The sequence below is a fragment of the Helicoverpa zea genome, chromosome 17 (assembly GCF_022581195.2).
Source record: "Helicoverpa zea isolate HzStark_Cry1AcR chromosome 17, ilHelZeax1.1, whole genome shotgun sequence".
Taxonomy (NCBI): Eukaryota; Metazoa; Arthropoda; class Insecta; order Lepidoptera; family Noctuidae; genus Helicoverpa; species Helicoverpa zea.
The window spans coordinates 10,977,162-11,002,601 of NC_061468.1; the positions used below are offsets into that span (position 1 = coordinate 10,977,162).

The 25,440-nt window shown below is 38.5% G+C and overlaps 3 protein-coding genes across 7 annotated transcripts in view; 1 reads left to right on the forward strand and 2 right to left on the reverse strand.

Moving 5' to 3' along the window:
* Positions 1-3,326, reverse strand: part of LOC124637976 (RNA 3'-terminal phosphate cyclase) — a 26,409-nt gene extending 23,083 nt beyond the window's left edge. The window contains exons 1-2 of one of the 2 annotated variants that reach the window (XM_047174731.1): positions 3,170-3,326; positions 1,196-1,313 (exon numbers count right to left, since the gene is read on the reverse strand). Coding sequence is in view for 1 of the 2 variants with exons in the window: in XM_047174730.1 (XP_047030686.1) it covers positions 1,196-1,313; positions 1,388-1,435 (166 nt within the window). In the remaining variant the exon portion in view is untranslated. Of the gene's footprint in view, positions 1-1,195; positions 1,314-1,387; positions 1,617-3,169 lie in introns of those variants that run through there. The other variant, XM_047174730.1, reaches the window with a different exon arrangement.
* LOC124637974 (formin-like protein 5) lies at positions 2,643-9,605 on the forward strand. Of its 2 annotated transcripts, XM_047174727.1 has the most exons (6): positions 2,643-2,898; positions 3,459-3,597; positions 3,856-4,007; positions 4,141-4,644; positions 6,138-6,270; positions 8,274-9,605. In XM_047174727.1, the coding sequence occupies exons 1-6, from the start codon at positions 2,851-2,853 to the stop codon at positions 8,465-8,467; spliced, it is 1,170 nt and encodes a 389-aa protein (XP_047030683.1). In that variant the 5' UTR covers positions 2,643-2,850; the 3' UTR covers positions 8,468-9,605. The 2 variants fall into 2 exon arrangements, with proteins under 2 accessions (XP_047030683.1, XP_047030682.1); XM_047174726.1 differs by lacking the exons at positions 6,138-6,270; positions 8,274-9,605 and adding an exon at positions 5,327-5,925 and having other exon boundaries at positions 4,141-5,097.
* LOC124637977 (BEL1-like homeodomain protein 9) lies at positions 9,043-25,440 on the reverse strand. Of its 3 annotated transcripts, none has more exons than XR_006985313.1 (8): positions 25,102-25,440; positions 17,227-17,498; positions 15,984-16,163; positions 15,197-15,402; positions 14,107-14,269; positions 13,236-13,304; positions 12,936-13,120; positions 9,043-12,566 (listed from the first exon to the last, which is right to left on the reverse strand). XR_006985313.1 is itself a non-coding variant. In XM_047174732.1 (7 exons), the coding sequence occupies exons 1-6, from the start codon at positions 25,247-25,249 to the stop codon at positions 13,176-13,178; spliced, it is 1,098 nt and encodes a 365-aa protein (XP_047030688.1). In that variant the 5' UTR covers positions 25,250-25,439; the 3' UTR covers positions 9,043-12,566; positions 13,166-13,175. The 3 variants fall into 3 exon arrangements, 1 of the variants encoding a protein (XP_047030688.1); XR_006985314.1 differs by having other exon boundaries at positions 15,242-15,402; positions 25,102-25,439; XM_047174732.1 differs by lacking the exon at positions 12,936-13,120 and having other exon boundaries at positions 13,166-13,304; positions 25,102-25,439.

Consider the following 25,440-nt stretch of genomic DNA (forward strand, 5'->3'; position numbering starts at 1 on the left):
CTTTTTGAGGATCATCGTTACGAGGGACATAATCCCAAAGAACTAAGAATTTTCACCGACGGATCCAAAACAAGCACCGGCACAGGTTCAGGCATCTTCTCAGAAGACCTAAACATACACATATTCACACCCCTAGGAGTACATAATACAGTATTCCAAGCTGAATGTATAGGCATCTCCCTAGCGGCCGAAGCAGTCATAAAGCGGGAAGTAACCGGTCACTCTATCCGAATACTCTCAGATAGCATGGCAGTAATACAGGCCCTAAGCAAACACTGCGCAAACTCCGGCCTTATACACGAGTGCCACCAACGGTTAAACAAGGTAGGCAGTTTAAATAACATAACCATTCAATGGATAAAAGGACACAGTGGCTCCCGAGGCAACGATGCAGCGGATGAGCTGGCGAGAAGGGGATCAGACCAAACAGCAGTAGGACCAGAACCCATACTGCCACTCCCCTTCGGCCACCTACGAACACTGGTAAGACAGCGTACTAGGCACAAACACAACCACCTCTGGACTAACCACAGCGCGTGCAGGCAGGCGAAGATGGCCCTCCCGACCATCAACGATCGCCTCACTAAACAGCTGATGGGCCTATCAAAGCAGAATTTACGTAAGTTTACGGCAGTTCTAACTGGACACGGCTCCTTCAATAAACACCTCTATGTTATAGGAGTTACAGACAGTCCCTTATGCAGAGCCTGCATGGGGGAAGAAGAAACAGCGGCACACGTGCTACTAGACTGCCCTGAAACCGCCATATACAGGGCTAAGTACTTCGGTAACCCAGGTACTATCCAAGAGATAGTCAGCAGAATTAAACCTCTGCTGGCTTTTCTCGAGGAGTTGGGGTGGATCGAGTGAATAAACACCCATTATCACCCTCACACGCAAAATACGCGCTTTGTCGTGGAGTTGCGGAAACCAGCCCGAGTAATCTAATCTAATCTAATCTAATTATTTACTGAATAGTTGCTTGTATAACATAATAGAGTATATGGTGAGTAAGTGTCTGAGGGTAAAAAAACATTGAATGCAGCAATTAATACTGTTTTATCTTAGAACAGTTGCACTATTCTCCCAAAAATAAATACAAAAAGCAACAAAATAATGAAACCTCCTTGTTTGGGTAACGCCCTGCTATATCATCTATAAATAATAAAAAAATAAAATAACAGTTACGTGTTACCTATGAGGTGCTGAGCCGCGAGGCCCGGCTTACTGCGCTTCGCTCGTATGTTCGTCACACGCACTGGAATCCCCAATATTGCACTCAACGAAATCGCAGTACGCAGGATCTGACCGCCCTGCAAATATTTTTATTTCACAATTTAATTCAACATTAAACACTGCACAAATTAAATAAATTCACGATATTTACCCCTTCTAAAACACTGCCATCGATCTCCGTAAAAATAAATTCAGACATATTTATTCTTTACACAATTCACGCTTCTTTTATCAATGTATTCCCTGATAGAAATCCCTACGATTAAAAAAAAACATGCGTAAAGTCGCGATTTCTTGATTGCCCGAAAAGTGCCGAAAATGCACTAGCCGGATGTTGCCGGATAATCAAATTGTCAATGTCATATCATGTCAGTGATAAAAATGATAAGGGACTGGCCGAAAGGGTTGCTTGTGATTGTAGCCGATTCTCCCCACTTTAGTTTAAAACCAACTGTTGCATGCTTTTATTTCAAATCGAATGTTTTGAAGTTATATTTTTTAGATGTTTTTGGTTTTTTTACGTAGGTAATTTAAAGAAAGCACGGCAATAGTGTTGGTTGTTTAATGCTAAAATGCTGTACCTACAGCGGCCGAATATTCTTCAATTAATTTTTTTATATCTAAAAACTATTACAGAATCTTCAATATTAAACCCTAGATACACGGTCAATTATATATTGCGCTATTTTATTGATCTTCTTGGGAATGCCTAAAGCCATACCGAGTATTTTGCTCTGAAATTAATTGCGAACCATAGAGAACTGCCACTTTGCGAGCCATCATCAAGTTTGATGAAAACTTACCCTTAAGCATACCTATGTGATCAAAGTAATGAGATAGATAGATCAGATATTTATTCCTTATGTCTCATTTATTTTTTGAAAGACTGTGATAAGTCAAGCGCGTTTATAATGACCTACGTGACATAGATTAATCTAAAAATCTCTAATCCTCAACTACTTACACAAACACTTACCACTTGTAAAGGTAATTATTCAAATGTGGTAGCACTACATAATTATAGCATTCGTGTTGACAAACAATTATATAGAAATAATAAATCAATTTTTCATGTGAATATAATCTGAATTTATTCTTGTAAATTAAATCGCTCAAACTCACCTCAATAAATTAGTTCTCTCAGTTTTATTTGTCTCCACTGGTTTTGATGAACTGATGTCTGTTTTTTCTTCTTCATTACATTTTGTTTTGTTTTATTGAGCATTTCAAACTGATTAACAACGATTCGACAACTGATTTACTTCTGCTACGATTACTGTACGGTTATTGATATTATACGATTCTTAAATTAATAAAATTTTAAAGATAATTATATAGTTCAAATAATAATGGGAACACCGAAGAAAGTGTGATGTCTCCTTTATTAAAAAGTATGTATTTTTTATCTGTGTGGAATGAATTTTTAACAAGCGGAAGTTCCGCGCAAAATGTCAATAAATTGATGTTGTTGGGAAATTAATTGCCAATTTATTCGAGAACAGCTTATATTAAGTTGTTTTAACAGATATTATATTTATTTACAATTACACGTTGAACCCCAGCATACGATACTTCATGGCATGTTGATTTGATTGCGCGCCCGCCTAACTTACAATGCAAAGAAAACCTGGATTTCCCGTGGCTAACTGCAGCATTAAAATGGTAATTGACCCGCTCTTTGCTTTTACATTAGTTGGGAAGTGCAACAAACCTTCTTATCAATTAATTTTGCTAGTTATTGTAGTACTTACTGCAGTATGAATCGTTATGTAGGGATTTGGGATGTAGCTTGCTGTCATTTTCAGCGCGGGTTTTCTAGGTTCGCTGCGTATGCACAACGAAACTTATATTACAACTATGTTTTGGGTAAAAACGGGGTTATTGAATAATATTCGTGTACATAATTTTATCAGATAAAACAAAATATTGTTACCTCTACACTTCTTCAGCTGGTAGTAGTTTGTTCATATATAATCTGGTTTGCCCCACTGACATACACATACACTTTATAAACTTGTATCAAGTTTGGCCACACAGCGCTTGTTAAGCAATCAATATTGACTACATACCACAACAACTGTTACACTTTTTCTGTTTAAAATATTTGGGTCATAGTCAGACTCATATTATATTTTGTGTCTTAAATGCAGTTGTTCAAAAGCCACGTCCACTAAATACTAAATGTTCAATCTATGTATAAAGAATCTACTGTGTCTCCTCAGCCGGACTGCTCAGTGATGCCCGAGGCTCTATGCGATGATGACAGCGACCAACAACAGCGCCGCCAACAACTCATCAACTTCGGCCACTCACAGTGGGGCTTCAACAACTGGAGCTGGGCAGTCACGAAACAAGATCTGGGTAAGAGCAAACTTGAAACAATAGTCCTGGTGAACTTTAAGAAGTTTGCTTTGCTTTTGTTAATAACAATTTTAACTGCAACTAAATGTTTTGATAAAGCAGAAAGTTTGAGTAAGTTTTGTTAGGACCAAATTATAAACCCAGAGGCAAGTTGTTAGGCTTCTGGTCTCCTTTGGTAAGCTTTGTCCTAGGGCTCAAACACCTATACGTATTAGAACTTTGACAGCAAACACTGAATTGACTGTTAATTTATTCCAGATTTTGTGGACTTCACAAATGGCAAGTACTGTGCGGGGGTAGTTGCCTTTGTCTCTATAACAGTGAAGAGCTTTGACATACACAGAGAGAATATCGGCTATGCCACCTCAACAGCAAACTCAAAGGGATTCGCCATTTACAAGTCCAGAAAGGTAAGATACTATAATTTGAACATGACTTTTAAAGTACTTACAAGCTTATTTATTTTGTTGAAGATACATTCATCAGTTTGTACAGCCAAATAATGTGCGAAAGTAAATAATGTATTTTTTCATTTGATTACAGTGTGCAGTGACAAATGCACTTCGTGAGACATTGCTGAGTTTTGGTGGCAGTGTGGCTACTGAACTAAATGAGCTGCTGGAGACGCAGCGACTCGACGCGCCAGCCAATGCGCCCGAGCCGCTCACTGAGAACAACCAGAATGTAGCCAACAAGCTTGTCGAGCCTAAAAACGTGACACTCGAGCGCAACGCGCGGAAAGACTCCACCGACAGCACCCCCCACCCCGCGCTGCGCTCCCCCCTCGCGCCGCCCCCCGCGCAGCCCGCGCCCCCGCCCGCGCAGCCCGCGCCGCCCGTGCAGAACGGGCCCCTGCCGCCGCCGCCCGCCGTCAAGAATGCTGCCGCCGCGCGGGCACTAGCCGCAGCGATGCCGCCCGCTAACCGCGTGCCGCCTGTGGGTCCTGGACGGGGGGCTCCGGGCCCCGCCGGGCCGCCGCCGGGCCCCGCGCCGGCCGCGCACGCTGCACACGCTGCACATGCTACACACGCGCGGCCCAACTCTAACGTAAGTTTCGTGCTGCAGCCGGTGGTGGGCGCGCTGGGCGGGTACGGGGTGCCGCCGCTGTACGGCGCGGGCCGCTCGCCCGCCGCGCCGCACGTCTTCCCCAACGCTTACTACGAGTACCCGGGCGGCGGCGGCTGGCACTTCGCCTACGAGAGTTACGACCGTCCTCCCGGCAACGTCAACCTTAACTTCAACCTGCCGCCCAAGAACCTCGTAGTGAACGGGCGCGGTGCCTGCCGCCCGCCCGATGACGTGACGTTCGCTCCGCCGCCGCCGGCGCAGGGGTGCTGGATCAAGCCCACGATCTTCTATGACGGGTTCTGGACGGAGCAGAAGGTCAAGAAGTGGGTGGCGGAGCAGGTAGAGAAGCAGTTCCCCGAGGACGCGAGCGCGGCGTCGTCGGCGTCGCCGGACAAGGCCTAGCCCCGCCCGGGCGGCCGGCGCCGACGCACTATAGTTCGGCCATTCAGAGAATGCGTTCCTGACACGTCGCGATTGAACTGACGACGTAACTACATTCATTGATTATTGATATAATAATGTTGTTTTAATGCTCCTCAATTGTTAAAACGGTAAACAACCAGCAAAAATATTTTTATCGTAACTGCAACGCCATTGCAAAGTTACGTCGTCAGTTCAATCGCGACGTGTCAGGAACGCATTCTCTGAATGGCCGAACTATAGCCATTAGTATTTTATCAGCGAGTTATTCTTATACACACTGTGGAAGTTTTTTGCCACTTGCTCATGCGAGTATCGCAGTAGTTTCGAAAATAGATGTATTATAGGTATATTATAGGTACGTTAGGTATATAGGTAAGTTTGAAATCTCAAAAATGGTGAACTATTTTTTATGTAATTTTTCCTTGTTGTATGTAGTCGTAAGTGTTGTCGACGTGAGGCGTTTCTCTCGAGCCGCTTCGTTGTCAGAAGTCGGCTCGGGGACTGTTTCGAATGTCTGCTTTATCTTGATCTAGTGTTTGCCGAGACTAGCATCAGACGAGTACACCTATAGGTATCGTATTGATATGTAATGGGTGTGAAGGTTTTATTAGATTTAAATGAAATTTCTGTTTACCTCACGAATCTTTCTCGACGTTTTAATACTAAGATATTTTAATATTTTCCTCTTATGGGTGATTAGGAATTGGGTTTTACCATGTTACATAGTAAGGTATAATGAATGGAATTGCAAATGTACATAGTTATACGTATTATGTAGTAATACCGTGTAGTTATACCAGATAACTGTTTTTATTGAAATAAAAATGTTTGAATTTTTCCAATGTTTGATTGATCTTTTGTAGTGTGATTTAGAAACATCCCATTTTTGTTAGTACCACACCACCACCTTTTAAACAAAATTTTTGTTTCTCCATTTTAAACAATTTATTTTAATTTGATTTTTTAATCAATCAATTGCCTTTTTAATTTGATTAAATCCCTACTCAATCCAATAGAGCCCGTAGAATGACCAGGTACTTGTGTAACAGGAGCCGTGTGCTAAGACCGGCGTGGGCACACTTGAGGGGCTGAGCGAGGAGGAAGCGCGGGCCGAGAGGAAACGTCGCCAGCGCCTCGCACAAGAGGAGTTCCGAATCAAACAGCTCATGAAGCAGCAGATCGGTTAGACTTGCATTATTGTTACATAAAAACTAAATAATAAGAATAATTCTCGACAAACTTTTTCCGTCAGTTGCAGAAAGCTCCATTAAAGTTAAAGCTTCTTTAAATCTATTGCTGACTTTTCTCAACAAGATAAGTGTTAGCAATAGATTTAATGAAGCATTAATTTTGATAGATCTTTCTGCAACTCACGGTTTTTGTCATCACGGGACAAACGTGCAGAAGTCTTTATGCTGTACAGCAACCTAAAGTTGTGTTCTTGTGCTCGGAGTATCATAGCGGGCCTAATAGCGATCGAGAATTGTTTATATTTTGAAATCCAGGGACTATCCGTGGTTAGAAAATCGCTCTTTATAAGTAAAAGTAAGGTCTTGCCATGTAAGGCAAACAGTGTAAGAATAGTGTCATAATTGTGAGATAGATAGGGTAACTAATTGTGATATTATTATTTATCTGGTCTACATATCGCACAACAAGTATGTACATTTACATGTCTTTGAATGTAGAGAATTAGGGATCGCTGTTCCAGCTACTTGGGCCATTGACTTGTGATTCTTGGAAATTTTCTCTGTTATGTAAAATAAAACTTCCATATATAACTTGTGATGATCTTACATTTTGGATATTATTTGATAAGAAATACTGGTATTAGTGGTTAGGTAGGTAAGATAATAATAGCTCTCCTGTCCCAGTTGGGTAAAAACATGCATTCATTTTCTTTCCTTACCTTGGTAACTTTTGAGTTCAATTTCTTTTTTGTTTATTTTGATGATGTCGAAATAATAAAATATTGTGTATGTATCTGTTTTATCAGCTTTCTTATATTTTGTTTTAATTATTAAATGATTTTCTTTCATATATTTTAAAATTATTATTTATTTCCTTCTATCCCTTGTACGAGTTCCCGATTCAAAGATTATAATGTGCCGCCGCCGTCCCTGCCTCAACATCGGTAGAGACGATGACTCGTGTAGGTTCGTCAACCCCCAAACGAGCCTACGCAGCAATTGTAGCCGCTAAGAAGCCTGTTGAGCCACAAAACTCGCAGGTTAAAATAGCGGAAACCACAAAAGGGGGTAAGAAGAGCCGATCGAAACCAAACCAGGTTTTGAGAAGGCAGGGTCCCAAGGTCGACACGTGCGACAAGGATGGTTTCGTCAAGGTCGAGAAGAGGAAGAAAAAGAAACCTCCTTGTCGGAACCAGTGCGGTACTGCGCTGGCGGGGCCCAATATGCTGCTGCGTCCAGCTATTCCGACGACGCAGCTGTACGTGTCCAGGCTGCACCATTCCACGAAGGTTGAGGAGGTCGTGGAATATCTGCGCGTGAAGACCAGCTGGACCTTGAGGGTCGTGAGGTTGGAACCGCGTCACAACACAAATTTTAACTCGTTCGTGGTGCGTGTTCCGACACAAGGTCTCGAGAAGGTCCTCAAGGAAGATTTTTGGCCGAAGGGTGTTCTGTACCGCCGGTTTCGTGGCCGGCTACGTGACACCAGTCAGCGTAACACGACGCCGACACATCGTGTGCATTAGTTTTAAGAATATTTGTTATGTATTTATAGTATGTTTAAGTTTTTATAGATATAGTATTGTATATATATATTGATATGGTGAATTTTTATGTATTAGTTTATAAGTATTGTAATGTACGATATATGTGTATTTGTATTTTTATGGGCCCTAGTTGCCTGAAATAAAGGAATAAATAAATAAATAAATAAATAAAATAACTCATTAGTAATAACCTAACCTAACCAAACCATACTAATAGAATTCCGACGAATTGAGAACTTCCTCCTTTTAAAAAATCACTGGTGCGATGACTAGATCTAATCTACTATGGTTATCTATTATACAAGATTTAACAAACACATATATTTGAACTGCCTTGCCTATGTTACAGCCTTTTTTATCGTCCCACTGCTGGGCTGCGGCCTCCTCTCACACGGAGAAGGATTGAGCATTAATCTATTAAGATATGAAGTAAAAATATTATCTGCAGATGAGAAGCAAGAGCTGGGTAGGAACAGTAGCAGCTTCGACCACCTTCTCATGGAGATACCGACTCAGGACATTATGATCGAGGCCACTGGCGAGGAACCAGGGAAACGGAAGTCGCCCACACCAGAATGCGCCAGCGCCGCTAAGAGACGCAACAGCTGCAAGTCCAAGTTAGATATTATGAAGTCGGATTAGTATTTACACATAGGACTATATTTATATAGGTACTTGTCGATATTTTTTAACTGTCTTACATGAAAAGTCAGACTAATATTGTAAGAATTATTAAGATATAAAGAAGTATTATATAATAGGTACTATTCTGAGATTATTGTCCAATTTACACTTCTGGGGAGATGTGTCTTAAAATTTTCTATATTCTCGTATTGGGTATAATGTATGTTGTGTATTTTGATTTTGTTTGCTTATGGATACTCATAAGCAAGTAGGTTTCATCATAATCCTCCTCCAGCCCACATCCTAATTTTATTTGGGGTTGGTGCAGCATGTTTTCTTCTTCCATACTCTTCTATCTGCTGTCATCTCACAAAGTAACATTATTTCTAGCCATGAGGACTTTCACACAATCCATCCATTTTCTCTATGGTCGTCCCCTGCCACTAAATGCTTATCATACTTAATTACAAGAAATAAATTGAATAGTAGAGATAACAGCAAAACCTGACTTCGTCAATTTTAAATGAATTAAATGTATGTTTTATTACCAAGTAATAAAGGTACATAAATATAATTGAATAAATAAAACACTATTTTGAAATTATTTTTATTTTATTCACTAACAGATTACGCATCTTACACAGGAGTATTTACACGAACGAAAAATACTAAGTTCTAAGTTATTGTACTCAGGTAAATTAAGAAACGAAAATGACACCCTACTTATATTAAGAGTTAAACGAAAAGTCACCTTAAAACAAACGACTTAAGAGCTAATTAATATTGACTGCTTACGGTAAGTGCAACTGGCTGGACGACGGAGTCTTGTAATCAAGAAGGTCAAATATGAATAAATTAAATAATGATGATTTATGTCCTCATAGAACATAGTGTGTAAATTGCGATTAAATACATTCCCTGTACTTATAATATGTGGGTAGGATTAAATGAAAGGTATTTGACGAACAAACTATCCACGCCAGCTAGATTAAAATACTTGTGATACCTTTAACTATATTTACCATTTACGATACACATTAACTTAATATCAACTAAGCGTCATAAAGGGATATAGTATATCGTATGAAATAGTAATATTTGATCCAACTGTAATATAGAAATAATTGATGTTTGATATTAAAATGATTTTTGGAAACTTGTGTAGTGATTGATTCATCGCCAGCAATCGTATTGCCCTATTTTCAAGTTTAGTAGACACATTGCAATATGCATTTAATTGATCGAAAACAAGTCGTTTTATGACGAAAAAGACAAATTTTCGAGTATTCTGCGTCATCGAGTATTTGTAGTGTCTTCCAATGGGTCTACCAAACAAAATAAATGTAATCATATAACAAACAAGTACATCTTTTCACACAGCGATTTCCCAAACTCACAACCAATAAATACATATAAAAAATTTACAAACAACTCCAATACACTTGGCTTAGTATATCTTGGAAAAATACTATAAAATATTATGTTTATGCATGAACACAAAAAATATTAGCTCTTATACTATATTTGGTACAAAATTCTATCGAGACGATTATTGTATGGAGTGTACTGGAGTTGAACATTAATAATGATGATTTAAATGTTTTCATACATTTATTAGGACTCGTGTTCAAGATAGCTCCAACACCAAAACCAGGAAGCCACCTTTATAGTTAGAGAATCAATTTATGTTTAAGACTCAACTTTTATTCTAAAAACGTGTCCCTACTTCCATTTAAAGCTTCTGCTTAAGTTGATAGAACATCATAAGAATTAATAGAAAACTAAAATTAAATCTGGTAATTACTTCGATAATTTGCTTTCACACAAAAAGAAGGGTGATTTGATATCAGTGCGAATATTAATATAACCTTCTAAAATAGCTACGTTTAAACTTCTATGATACTAGAGACCCACCGCAGCTTCGCACTTCAAATTATACATCTAATCCTTCCTTTTAAACTACTGCATGAATGGAGAAAACTGCGTGAAAATCCATTCAGTAGTTGCTTTATTATTTAAGAAAGCGGTACGCTGGGTCAGCTAGTATTATCAAAGATTTGCTCAACTAAAAGTATCACCCTTAAATAAATTATCACGGAAATTACCGCGAGATGGTACGCTACATAAACCTTGCCTCGTTGGCACTAACATATAACTAGAAGCTACAAAACTTTAGACCTAACATACACTATGTATGTGTACAAACTATATACAAGGACACAAGTTATATTTTTATGAATAGTTACTGCTATATTACTCCATACAGTTGGTTGCTGAGAAATTGTGCTTGAGGTGACATTCAATATGAATGAATATTAAACAAATGATAATACATTTGCGCACCGTCAATATAGGTAATGAGCCCCTGTATGGAGTAAATAGACGCATGTTTGATAATGTTGGTACCTACATGTTACATTGTAATTCCCTGACAATCGATATTTTTCAAGCGTAATTTTAACATCTAGGCAATAATAACCTTCTTGGTTGAGATTGCAATACAAAAATATTCAATCATATAAATATACTAATTGAATATAAAACCGACTGCCTGTTTTATGAGTAAGAAATAACTGGTTTCTATAACTTCTAATGATATTAAGCATTCAAAGTCGTTGTCAATTATGAGTGAAATGATAGCGGCGCGTAGCACAAACAGTATTTTTGGCGGGTATAAATCCGATTGATATGGGTAAATATAATTAATATATATGATAATATATCGCTTCCAGTCTTCTTGGTAACCCATGATGGACGACTATGTTTATAGTGTTCTATAATGGACAAAGATTTAACCAATATAAATGGGACTACTAAATTTTTCGCCAATAGATAGATATATATTTTCATGTTTTTAATAGTTACTGGACCAAATTTAAGTAATGATGGTATTCGAAGATTTCTATTCAAGATTAATGAGTTACGTCGTGATTATATGAGAAATATTTTTCAATAATTTTAATATTACTGGGACGATACAGTTCCCCTATTCAATGTATATGTATTATATTATAATAATTCAAATTTGTATTATATTATTTATTTTCTTTATAATAGGTAGGAACAATACAAGCTGAGTAAATATTTTCCATAGATAAGGATTAACCAGTCTGTCATTCTAATTATAATAAATATAGGAAGGCTACTGATATATTGTGTATCCTAAAAAATTATATTCTACTTTAATAGTGCACAGTTTTACAAATACTAGACAAGATTTCGATTATCAATATCGCACATTATTAAATAGGTTTTAATCATCAACCCTACAAGTACTCAATCTACCATTAAAATGTTAATGAACCCTATTTTGTTTATAATAAATCCACTCAATTTTACATCCTTTGTGGTATTTTTTGTGCTTCCAATATCATAATGGTTTCAGCATAGACCAGGGAAAGATGACCAATTAATGGGCACCATCAGTTATTTAAGCAGATTCCACCCACTACAATCTATTTTAACTGACCAGACCATAGGCCATATAAATGGAAGTTAATGTATAAAAATCTACACAATATACATATGTAAAAGTGCATTTTATCCATTATATAAAACGTGCACTACTCAAGTCTAGTAGTATATAAATATGACCGCACGCTACTGATATAATAGTACATATAGAGTAATGTTACGATCTATTACATCAAAACAGCTAGTTATTTTCCCCCATTCCTGGTAATAATGACAAAAATAATTCGTTTTATTTATTAATTCAGAATACCCTTGAAATGGCGACTTGCGATCGATGATTGGTATATTTTCATGTCAAATCTGCAGCGTAAATCAAAGTGTCAACTAATATACAAAAAAATATCGAGCCATAGCTTTTACAACATTTTAAACGAAAATCAATCAGAATTCTGAAAATATTAATTATATTCGCAACAAAAGCGATCAAACAATAACTGGGCATTTGAGAACTTTTTTCTCATATACAATGAATGTATAATCTACGGTTAAAATGAAAAGGATTGGTAAAGGAGTGTGGAGTCCGCTGTAACGAAGCGGTGTGAAGTGAGAGTGACTCTAGATTAGTGGAAGATTGTAACGTTAAATACCGCGTGAACGTACAATTCCGTTTGGCGGCGCTGCCGGGTCCAATCCATACTGCAGTCTGGAAATAAAATTAATTTTTAATGGAATTGTGTAGAAAAAATTGACATCGTTTACATTGAAAAGATAGCAAGTAATTAGTTATGTAAAAATTGGGAGAAATACAGCTAGCTTCCAGTCGTTTTGCTTGGAATTTTCATATCTAATACCTTTTTTAGAACGTTTTAAGAGAGTATGGGGATTTGCGTAAGGGGGCAAATCAACGTCTGCCTGTGGTGCACCCTATGAGCAAACGGAAAAGACTGATGACTGAATGTTAGTGGTATAACCACCACAGAGGTCCAAGGGGGATATTAAATGCTTGTTGAAGTACGGCGGTCTCCACCAGCAGGTACAGGCACTTGAGTAGCGCTAGTGACAGTGTAGGTACCTGGCAGTGACTAGACGGGCACCTCCTCCTGCTCCTTCTCGCGCTGGCGCACGGCGACGGCGGTCTCCACCAGCAGGTACAGGCACTTGAGTAGCGCTAGTGACAGTGTAGGTACCTGGCAGTGACTAGACGGGCACCTCCTCCTGCTCCTTCTCGCGCTGGCGCACGGCGACGGCGGTCTCCACCAGCAGGTACAGGCACTTGAGTAGCGCTAGTGACAGTGTAGGTACCTGGCAGTGACTAGACGGGCACCTCCTCCTGCTCCTTCTCGCGCTGGCGCACGGCGACGGCGGTCTCCACCAGCAGGTACAGGCACTTGAACTTGTCGCGTTCACCCTCCCCACCGCCGCCGCCAGTCACTGGCACAACCTGGGGACATAGCATATACATTACAAATAACATTCATTTAGGTTTTACTAGCGACCCGCCCCGGCTTCGGATAGCAGTATTTCCTCACTGCTTAATGTATATTTTCATACATATAAACGTTCCTCTTTAATCACTCTACCTATTAAAAGAAACCGCATGAAAAGCGGTTGCATAGTTTTGAAGATTTAAGCGTACAAAGGGCCACGGAGACGTGATTACAGGTGTTGTGAAAATGCGCGGGATATAAAGTCCATTTCACGAAAGAATCCCCGCAGATGCAGCGCTAGTGTCTATGCCTACAGTAAATTCGTACAAAAATACAAAGTTATTTTTTGTTTATGCGAAACCTGATACACCTATCTAGTATTTTTATGTAAAGAATTTATGTACGAAATTTCAAAACCGTATCATGAAAAATCACAAAGTTATAAGCTTGTTGAGTTACGGGACTGTCCGTAAAAATACATAATCACCACAAAACGCACACATGCCGCGCGACGCGATAGCACTGTGCGCTCGCGCCCGCTATGAACTCGCCGTGACCGCCGTTGTGCGAGAATAAATACCTATTTGTGGTGTCCAACATTCAAAGTTTTTTAGATAATTTTGGGAAAAAATATAACATGGTGTAAAAACTATTGGAATCGATTCAGTTACTGATTCTGAACAAACTATATTCAGGTTTCGCACAAACAAAAAATAACGTTGTATAAGTTGCACAATTTTCCGCGGGACTTTTTTCATGAAACGAACTTTGGCTACTTGCGCATACTGCTTGTAAGTTATTAAGTAGTGTAGGTACCTGCGTGCGCCTGCGCAGCGGGTGCGGCAGCTGCGGCAGGTGCGCGAGCTGCGGGTGCCAGCCGCCGCCGCCGCCGCCGCCGCCGCCGCCGCCGCCGCCGCCCGCCGCCTCGCCCTCCGCGCCCTCCTCCTCCGCCGTGCGCACCACCACGCCCGCCGTGCGACTGAAGAGACATTACAACTAGGGTTAATATCACCACCCACATAGAGCGTTCCAAATACAGTGTAAACTCTATATAACGACAATGAAGGGATTGAAAGAACAAGACAATGAAATGAAGGGAAGGGAGATGACGATGATGGGACTGCATTTTATAGCGTTATAAAGAGTTGGCGTTAAAAGTCCACCAAGGAGTATTGGGTTGCCCGGGTAGGTTATGTTATAGAAAACAAGCTAAACAAAGTAAAGCCAATTGATTTCGACGTTTTAAGGAGCTTGTCGTTAAATCGAGAGACATTACATGGAGTTTACACTGTATTATATCTATCTGTTGTTTCGTCAGCAAGATATAAGATAGGAATTTGAAATAGCTTGTATGAAAATACTAACTATTTTCATACAAGCTATTTCAAATTCCTACCTACTAAACTTCTACCTAAAGCAAGCAAATCAACAGTTATATAGAATGTTCGGAACTGCTGTTATACAACAAGAAATGTAACAATGTTGGAACAATCTCAGAGAGTTGATTAATTTGTTTATGATGGGATTTGATATGGACTTATTAAAACCTCTCTTGCACCAGCCTTTCAATCACAATACGTCTGAAATAACTTTAAAAGTCTAGAATTAACTCCTATGGACTGTGCAGTAGACCTTTTTTTTGCAAAAATTCTACTGCATAGCCAAACAGATAACATAAACTCGCCCTTATTTCAAACGTACTGAAACAGTCACCAAGTACCACTATTCCCACTTAGGGCTGATTTTTCAATCGCCAGATAACTTTATCTGAGGAATATATTTGACGTTTTGACAGCATAAAATATGTCAAACCGCCATATTTATTCCTCAGATAGAAGTTAACTGATGATTGAAAAATCAGCCCTTATTGTCATCACAAAGGCCGGTTTGTAAGTCATTAACCAACCCTCTGGCGGCAGGATGTTCCTGCTCCTGGTTCTCTGGTCCGTACCGTATGACGGACTGCCAGACGGAGGGATCGTACTTGACCTCCTCCTCGGAGACGGCGCTAGAGGAGTAGCCCTCCTCTCCGTCGCCGATGTCGTCGCCGTCGCTGCGGTACACGAGGAGCCCGTCGCTGTACTCTTGTTCGGTACTGCGGTCCGCGTCGTTCTGTTGGGTAAAATTTGTTGCTTGTAACTATTTTTTTTTTTATATACAATGCTTGTAATATGAAATTGCGAAATTGTTTTAAGTACGAAGGAACGATTTTTCGATGAGGGGTTAACAATCAGTTTTTTTCCTCTAATTATTTTATATCAGTTTTGTGTTTAGCAGCACAATTTAATATATCAATGAAGTCATGGATATTTTAAAGTATAATGAATCAATAGTGATTGTACATGACGTTTACTCAAAAGAAGGTTCAATGAACGTACAGCTTTGCCGCATAGATAAAGCTTGCCTTATCTTTTTAATCATAACAAATGTTTGTTTGAGCGGAAGAGCTGATTAAACTGGCTAAATTATATTTTTGTGAGATTCGTGGAAATTCGAAATACTTTGAAAGGACTAACCAACCGAGTCCACATGGAGCATCAAATAGGATGTCCAAAGTTATATCATTTTTTAAATGCAAGCCTTTTCTGAGTATTGAACTACATGGCTGTTATTTAGGTACATAGCTCTGTAAAATATTACCGAAAAGGTTCTCAATTCGTTAAAATTTTATGAGGTAGGAGTATGTAACTTACTTCAACTTCAACACCATCCCAAGATGCGACGACCACGCCAGCCGTATTGGCGTTGCCGCCGGAAGACCCGGGCTGCTTGCGCCCGCGCCGCGAGATGGTGTAGTGCAGCGGGTCGTGGCCTTCCCGCCGAATCATCTCCGGCAGGATGCGGCGACGGGCGTTTATGAACCAGTTGCATACCTGAGAAATAGGTCATTATTTTATGACTATGTTATTATACATATAACCCTCTTGGATCACTATGACTATCACTACTACTCTATCTATGGAAAAAAACCTCATGAAAATCTGTTGCGTAGTTTTGAAGATTAAAGCGTACAAAGGGATATAGGGACAGAAAAAGCGACTTTGTTTTATAATATGTAGTGATTCTATAATTGGCAAATCAATAGGTAAACAGTAGTACTGATACTGTTGTGGTTGTCTCTGAATTTTGTTCGAATCCTCGAATGTACCAATGTGACTGGCTCAAAACCATATGGTCATTTGGTCAAATTCTAAGTTTGTGAGTTATCCGACTATAGATACTCAGTTTGAGTAGGCACTTAACTAAAGGTAAACAATCTTGATAGGGGTTTACGCACAAATGCATATCAAACAAATAAATGAGTGTTTAAAATGATTCGATCGTTTAAATTATCTGTTTTTGTACTTGAATTGATTTTTAGTCGCATTTTATTTTTAAGCTGAGTTTATAAATAAAGAGTAATATCATGATTGTTTGTCTTTAGAAGAAGTCCCTACTCACATGGAGTATAGCAATGTTTTTAAGTCCTTGAAGATTTTAAGAGGATTGAGGCAATGCCAAAAGGGCATGACAGTGAAGTTTCAAATGTAGGCAGCTATTCAGTCGGATAGGATAATATTTAGCTGTTTCCATTAACTTAGTTCACCAAGTTTAAAACAACAACTTGGGTAACTACATATTATGACAACAATAACAAACCACGTACTCTTGTTTGCCAGTTTGGAAGAGTTCATTGTAAAGAAAGTTTCCACATATGGAAGATTCTGGACTTCCATAGCAATTGTACGATGCTGTTCTACTTTGAAGATTAGAGGTATTAATGTAACTATCTAATCCTCGAGTGCGTATAGCACCTTACCTTATATACGAAATTGTAATATAGATGTCACAGACAACAGATTAAAATAGCAGTTCAATGAAACAGCTAAAACTTTGGCCGAAATGTCATTTCAACCAATTAGCTGCGCCATCTCTAAAAAAAAAAACAACACGAACCTGCAAAACCGTCAAATTCGCTTCCTGACTTAAAGCAATCTTCTCAGCATCGTTAGGGTACGCATTGTACCGGTGATCATACAACCATTTCTTCAGTATTTTGACGGAGTGTTTGGCTAAGTTCCCTCGTCTCTTGCGTATGGAGACGATCCCTGGGGGCGGGGTGGGGACTCCTCCGTGGATGAGGCTGACGCGGCGGGAACGGTCGGCTTCGCCATCCGTGCCGCTCTCATTGTCGTCCGTGGACGATGTCGACGGGAAACGGTCTCGAACTGAAACAATATACCCGATTATTTAGTATAAAGATTAGAGGAGGTGATAAGTTTCTTTGTAATCACAGTATATAAACACACTTTAGTTTAAGTACAACTAAACTAAAGTGTAAATAAACACTATTTTAGATTTTGTTTGGCGATTATCTCGATCGATGAGTGTTTACGCAGCTAGTTTTCATTTCTACAAAACTTGTTTTGTGAACCATATTGCAAACATGGTAGAGAGTAAAAAAATAAACATTGAAACAGTCCTACGCACTGACCCTGCAAAAGCCAATAATACTTATATTATACACGCGAAAGTTTGCAAGGGTGTAAAGATGTATGCACATTTGTTACTCTTTAACGCAAAAATCACTGAATGGAGTTTGATGAAACTTAGCAGTAATATAGCTCATACATCAGAATAACATATACTTAGGCAAATTTTATGCGGATGCGTATTTCATAACAGCAACTATTTCCAAATTCTTCGAGACCTAAAAGCGTGATGTCATGTATGTTTTTCATATTATTATTATTTTACAGGTATATTCAGCTTTCCAGTGAAACTGTAAAAATCACGTCGTATGTATTTTGAAAACACGCGTGACCCGATTCTATTGTCAACTCATGACTTTGGTAAATTATTTACGTGGCTCTTAACTAGGGCTGCCAGTGAAATTGGATTCATATTGTGGTGAAACCTAAACAATCAATTATTAATTGCTTTAATTAATTGAAATATTCATTCGAATATTGTATGACTCGTCTAACTGTTTATTTTTCTTATGTTTATATGCAGCAGTACTAGCCCTCCGTTAACCGTTTCTCCCGTCTCTTGAGGGGACTACTTCCTGCGCCGGGATAAAAAGTAACTTGTACATAATGTTATGCTGCTTTATAAATTATATTAAGTACTGCAGTTTCATCAGAATTAGTTCTTGCCCGAGAACATGAAAGAAACGTACAAACTCGCAAACTTTTGCCTTTATAATATTAATATGAAGTGTATATTTTAACGGTATCCACAAACGAATTCCCCTAATATGATGCATGGCAACCGCGTAAAAATATTGACGGCATAGCATTAACGTATTCATGAGATGCAAAACCGATCTTTTGACAGCCCTGAGCCTAACGGATAGTCAACATTTGTTTTGTGAATACGCGAGTCGCATACATTATTTTGTGTTTGCTCGGCAATTTTAATAACGTGATGATTTACGTACTTTTGTGTCTATTATTGTAATAGAAAACTTGATTATGCTTTAACAGCATACATTTATTTCCTTTTTTCATAAACATCCATTTGTTTGTATAATATTCTGAGAATTATGATGGGTTAGTGTTTCCTTCTAGTAGATTAGTGGTTCAAAAATATACGTAAAACGCAATCTCCTAAATGACACAGATACGCCAGTATGCTGATGTGGAATAACCCTACCCTAAGGCCGTTCATAAAATGCTTTTATACAGACCTAACGTACCTATAACAAGTCCAACGAACTTTCAGCCTATATTTTAGTACCCAAACAATTAGTAAGGAACAAATAAATCTACTTTCTTTAACGTAAAAGCAAGGATGGTGACTGGTGACGTTCCTAACAGTTCCCGCAAGGTCCGTAGCTAATTTTCGCGGGATGTCATCTCATGTATAGGTTGATGCGAGGCGGCGGAAGTGGCCGGGGTGCGATCGATGCGGGTGAACGGCCGCGGGAGGGAGGGGTGACGCAACACCTCCAAGGACAGCCGTATTTACCGACAACAGGATTCAACAAAACTTGCTTATTGCTTGTTGTGAGACCTTGATTCGACTAAAAATACCCATTTAGCTGTTGTATCGTAAACGAGCTCTTGTTATTTACTAACAAGAAATTTCGCGAAATTGGCACCATTTTAAAAAAACTTAAGTAGATTTCGGATTTGATTTATGATTTCCTTATTGTAATTGGCTTCTTCTTGTTTTGACAATTTTAACACGAGAAAAATAGAATGCACCATTTTTATTTCTGGCTTCTTTTATACGTACCTTCAATAGACTTCACTAGTTTGGTAACCTTATTAAAGTTTGCATTTGCATAGTGGACTACTGTGGTGAATGTAAATGTCAGGTTTAGTGAGATAATGTTAGGAAATGCCAGTTTCCGCTCTCTCGAGCCTTTACCGTTATTTTCCTGCCTTATAATAATGCCATGAACATAAATACCCAAGATATTTTATAATAAAAAAAACAGGTTTTCATGTAACATCCTGCTCTCTTCTGAGTCAGATCTTTGGCAGAAAGTGTGTACGATCTTAATTATTCATTACTCGGATCAAATGGAAGTAAAGGGGTTGACTAGAAGCTAAGATACATAATGTAGCGAGTTTAGCTGGAAAATATAGAAGATTGCAAAAAGATATTGGTATCATGTATTAACTTTCTCTATCAACTTCGAAGAAAAGTAAAGGGTTGATACATATAGAGTATTGTAAAGACAGTAGGCTAAACTAGTACAGAACTTACTACGCAATCGCGCCACAGTCCCAGTAAATAAGCCCAGTAGAAGACAAAGCAAAGTTCTCGTCAGCCCGTCATTGTACTGCCCGTATTGTTTTACAAGCGGTCGCAGAACTTGCTCAGTTGAACTGTAGCTGTTTATGTTATCTGAAACCCGCACGAGTTCACCTATTGTAATGTAAACCTGCGTGCTATGTCTTGTAGACATTGATATGGCTATTTACAACGTGAATGAAGATAGAATCAGTATGAGGATGAAGGTATTGCCTATAAGCGTGAGAGATTGGATGGATGCGTGGATACTGTCAGTATAATTTATGCAAAAACTATTGAACTGATTTAGATGAAACTTTACACAGAAATAAAGATACCCATCAGTCTACCATACATTTTATATCCTGGTGTACCTCGTAGTGTACACGGGAAAACCGCGGGGAACAGCTAGTCAAACACAGGCTTATTCCCCATCGCCCAACTGATCCGCTCAACTAGTTAGGGTGGGAAACAATTTCGCAACGTAACCTTCCCTACGGCAAAACTACTTAGTTATTGTTTGTTTGATCGGAGGCGAAAAGTTACGTTTGTTTCATTCAGTTATTCAAAAATTCTTCGAAAGTTCTTGAACTGCTATAAGTGATTTGATTAGCAAATAAAGCGTTGACCTATTTGAAGAGTGTTACCGATTTTGTCGTGTAGGTATACTTATGTTACGAAACCGTGAAGTTTTTAACGTTTATGAATTCACAAGGAATTTTGCATTTCGCAAAATTCCGATGAGGGATCAATGAACGACACAAAGTCCACAGTTGCGTTGCATTTGCGTAACGTGCCCATCTGCGATTGAACGGTGACGACTGACAATTGTTTTGAAATTCGGAGTATGCACGTAGATTGGATATGGATTCTCTAGGGACAAGAATTTGAGGTCCACAAGGAAGTATGGCACCTTTAAATTCGAAGAACCTGTAAGACTGATATTTGTTTGACAACAGGACTGGAACTCAAGGATTGACTCAAGTTGCATTTAGTCATGGAATTCAAGCAAAACTCTGCAATTCACTGTCAAAATATTGTGTCGATTCTTAGTTTGCTATCTCTTCTTCCGATACATTTATATCGTGTTTTGTAACCATATTCTGTCCTATATTTTAGATTACGTCAGAGCAAAGCTGTCGGGATCTACAAGCAGATAAGAGCCTAGAATACTAGATAAACGGTAGAACAATAGCTATAGAAATGGCTGAAAGAAAAGACCGGGAGTCGACGTGAAAACCGGAACACAATCTAAACATCTGCTCGGGACAGCAGCCAAGATAAGAGACTGACACAGACCTGTTTCACGGGCCGTCCAGTTGCGTAAACTGCATCGGTAATGCAATACCCTGTTGAAAGTGTTGCAATCATTGTTTAAATTATAGCTACGTACTACTACGCCCTGGCTTTGTACTCGATTTGTTTTGACTTGAGTAGCGAGATTATTTTTATAGTAGAAAGTTATGATTACGATAAGCCTATTGCTCCGTCGCTAATCTGACCTGCGGAATTTACAATCAATTAACAACGAATTCGCTTGTCGCTGCTGTGCAGTTGGTATTAACTGGTACTGACTAATCTTAAGTCACAGTTTTTCATCTTGCTGAATTACATCATGTCATATTTAACGGGAGAAACAATGCCATTCGTCTGCTAAAACTCTGTCTTTCTCAAACTAAAGCCTGGATACCTTCGAAGATTGCACCATGTTGTTTGATTAATGTTAAACAAAACAGTGCCTACGAAAGAGCCAAAATAAAACAGAGTTTATCAAAGTTTAAATTCACGAATTATCTTTAGGTCAACCACAATGGGTTGCATTATTCAAATAGGTGAACTTTTAGCCCGAACGGCGCTAAACGGTAATCTCAAACTATTGTCGTGTTTCGTAAGAAAGGGGCATCAAAATGATTGATGGTTCATAGTAAAATAGGTGAACGAGATTAGTGGTGATCGATGGACGCAGCCTCGCGCGGGAAAAACGAACACTAATGCAATGTAGCAGAAAAGGTGCTAAGTTATTCATGTTCAGTGTAGCATATTCCGAATTAGCTTCATGTAACTTGTGTATGACACTTGCATTTTTTATTTATTTAAGTAATTTTAGTAAATTGAGAATCAATGAAATAAATTGATTTACTTATTTTCCTAATATTTTTTACTTAAACTTACTAACTTAGACTCAAATGGTTTTAGTATTTTTGGCTCGTCAAAAAAGGTTTTAAATTACGTACCAGACACTTTCAAAAAGGAGACATTGGGATTTCTTTTAAGAATATTATGTGTTATATGCAGTACATTACACATAATCTCTGGAAGATTTATCTAGAAAAGATTTAAACCCTTAACCTAAAACCAAAAGCCTAACACATTTTGGAGGTCTGTCATTCGTTCATTACGAAGTTGGCCTCTGAAAAATTGATACTGTGCTGCTTCTGGTGAAATGAATGCTTAACAACATGGAGATTGCAAGATAATGACAAACTAATTATTTAATTGCATACTTGCATTATTGTTCCAAAGTGAGAACATTAACATATTAATTAGTGATCTGCCTCCAGAGGGAACAACTTCCGTCACATGGACAAAACATTATTATTGCCAAGTTTCATCAAATTCCATTCAGTAATTTTTGCATGAAAGAGGAAGACACATCTATCTAGATTCTAGATTATACTACATGAAGAAAACATGAAGAAGAAGAAAATAGCTGCCCCAACACCAAAACAAAAAAATGGGATAACAGCATGAGGATGAAGATGACATCTCGTATTATGGTTTGCTGTGGTCTCCTTTGAGTGAAGGAGTACACCAACAATATTCCTGTTTTGTCATACCTATGTCATGTTATTTGTGTAGTACGATAGACCACTAATACTTTTGTAGTGATAATTTGATGTGCAGCGTCTCACCCAGACTGGGTCTCAATAGGGAAAGCCTACAAACTACATATACAGGGTGGCCCATCCATAGGCGTCCAAAAGAAAAATTTAGAAGCTCTATGCTATGGGGTATCCGAATCACCCCCATGTATGTTCAGCGATTTTTTGTACTTTAGGAGCTAGAATTATTTTTATTTTTTTTTCTGTAATTTTCATTTCAACATTGTTTTTTCTATTTTATCTTTTTTTCCTAACGTTTACAGATGTTTTTTTTTGTGTAATTGATCATCATGATAGTAAACATTCTAGAACTTACATAAAATTTTATCAGAAGTTCAAAATTACTGTTGGAGTTCAGTAGCCAAAAAATAAAGTAGCAAAAAAATGTTAAGGGCTTAAAAAAATTAATAAGGGGTGCCAAAGGTTTCTAAGCATTCTTAAAAACTGCTACGAACCTGTGACAATAAATATCATTCATAAAAATCAGACTATGATTCATGATTATGAATCAGATTTTTATGAGTTCTAGAATGTTTAGCCAAACTGCTTTTTTTCAGGTGCTAGCTACTATCATGATGATTAATTACAAAAAAAAAAAACATCTGTTAACGTTAGGAAAAAAAAGATTAAAAAAAAACAATGTTGAAATGAAAATTACGGAAAAAAATTAAAAATAATTCTAGCTCCTTAAGTACAAAAAATCGCTAAACATACATGGGGGTGATTCGGATACCCCATAGCACAGAGCTTCTAAATTTTTCTTTTGGATGCCTATGGATGGGCCACCCTGTATATTATACAGCACTATGCTAACTATATTATATACAACATATATTACTACTACTATACTATACTATAAACTATAATCAACATCATCATCCTGTAAAAGGTTTTGGCTTATTTTTTACAGCTGTCACCTGCCTGAATGAATTAAAAAAAAACTATGCTGAATGATGAGATTTTTAAAAACTACATAGCCCTAGATAAACATTTTAAATAACTATTAAATTACAGGGCAACAGTCTCTTATCTGTTTACAAAAGTGTCAATGATTGATAAAGATTTATACAAGGCATTACACATAATTATGTACATGTCATATTATGATAATTATGAGCTTCTGCACTATTGATACCAATATTTTAAAGAGGATCATGTGCCTGATATGAAATTGTTGTCAGTCATGTATTATTTCTTCCAAGTGTCCCCAATTGCACAGACATCACACTCAAGTATACATATTTAATGTTTCAATGTGTGGATGCAGGTAAAATGTTGTCAGAGTGTAGCAAAGGATTCAAGACTTCTTTACACATTCTGACTGGACTACAACTGGTGGAAAAATAGTCTGGAGATAAGGAAATTTTTTTAAGACAACACACTGACAGAGCATTCGTTTATTGTTCTATTATTCGTGTAAACAAAAGTTACTGTAGTAGTATGTATCTGTATGAAAAATAGTATAGCACTACTAGTTCATTACAAGTACAACCAAATTGAAAATATCAACAAAGCGACAGTGGCGCCGCCTAGTGTAGCGCGTGATTGAACTAAAATTGACTGGTTAATAATGGCGGGCACGCAGCCATCTTGTGCCTTGACTGCTGAGTGCTGTCAATTTACTGTCACCGCGACATTTTATAAAAGTCAAAGGGAATTCAATAACAACAACAAACAAAATGTAAACTTTTACACTTATGATAATCCTTACCCATCTATATGTAAAATATTGATGTGTTCCAGCTTAACATGCACATATCATATCGATCGGACTGACGCGAAGCGACCACGTTACGTAGGTCACAAATGGACGGTCTAAAAATAACCCAAGCACGTGCCAATTCAATAAGCACTAGAGACTCTTAGCTTACATAACACTTATTAAGAAATACATACTGTTTAACATAACTACTGCTGAAATACTCAAAAAATGACTCCTAACCGAAACATGTACCAAGCTAATGATAAGCAATGTGGCGCATTGGCGCCATTTTCCTTTCGCAAGATCGGGCTCCTTGGTGACGTAACACACATAAATTCCTGCGCTAATGGTTTCTGCCTAATAAAGACTGGGGGATTCGTTTTAATTGTTATTTTCCCCCGAAAAATGCTATGTTTTTATATAAATGTCACCTTGACGTATCACGTCAATTTGACAAGCATGGCGGAAACGTGGCGTCGTTTTGATTTTGGACCGGCTCACCTCCAGGGGATGTTGAATGCTGTCTGTTTGCTACTCGGGCACTTCTGATGATTTCTCTGGTGAGCTCTCTAACGTCCTGACGCTGCTGGTACGCCATTTCGGGCCGGTCGCGTTGTTCTTGTGATAGACCGGCCGTGGGAGGTAACATCGTTGCTCACTCAATCCATGCGAACACTTCTTTTGTCACTCAGTCACTAGTACACAATAATAACTTTGTCCAGGTCCAGAAATAAGTCCGGTGATATCACTGAATAAGTAGAAAACAAAAATAATTCAGCTCAACTACGCACAGCAAACCGAACAGAGCGCGACTGTCGGACGGGGGACGGCGGGAAGCTA

Coding starts and splice junctions, on each gene's coding strand:
- LOC124637974 (XM_047174726.1), top strand. CDS start 2,851: ATGCAAAGAAAACCTGGATTTCCCGTGGCTAACTGCAGCATTAAAATG. Junction 2,899..3,458: donor CTAACTGCAGCATTAAAATG/GTAATTGACCCG, acceptor GTGTCTCCTCAG/CCGGACTGCTCAGTGATGCC. Junction 4,008..4,140: donor CCATTTACAAGTCCAGAAAG/GTAAGATACTAT, acceptor ATTTGATTACAG/TGTGCAGTGACAAATGCACT.
- LOC124637977 (XM_047174732.1), bottom strand. CDS start 25,249: ATGTTACCTCCCACGGCCGGTCTATCACAAGAACAACGCGACCGGCCC. Junction 16,164..17,226: donor CGAATTTGACGGTTTTGCAG/GTTCGTGTTGTT, acceptor CCTATTTCTCAG/GTATGCAACTGGTTCATAAA. Junction 13,305..14,106: donor CGCTGCGCAGGCGCACGCAG/GTACCTACACTA, acceptor CTATGTCCCCAG/GTTGTGCCAGTGACTGGCGG.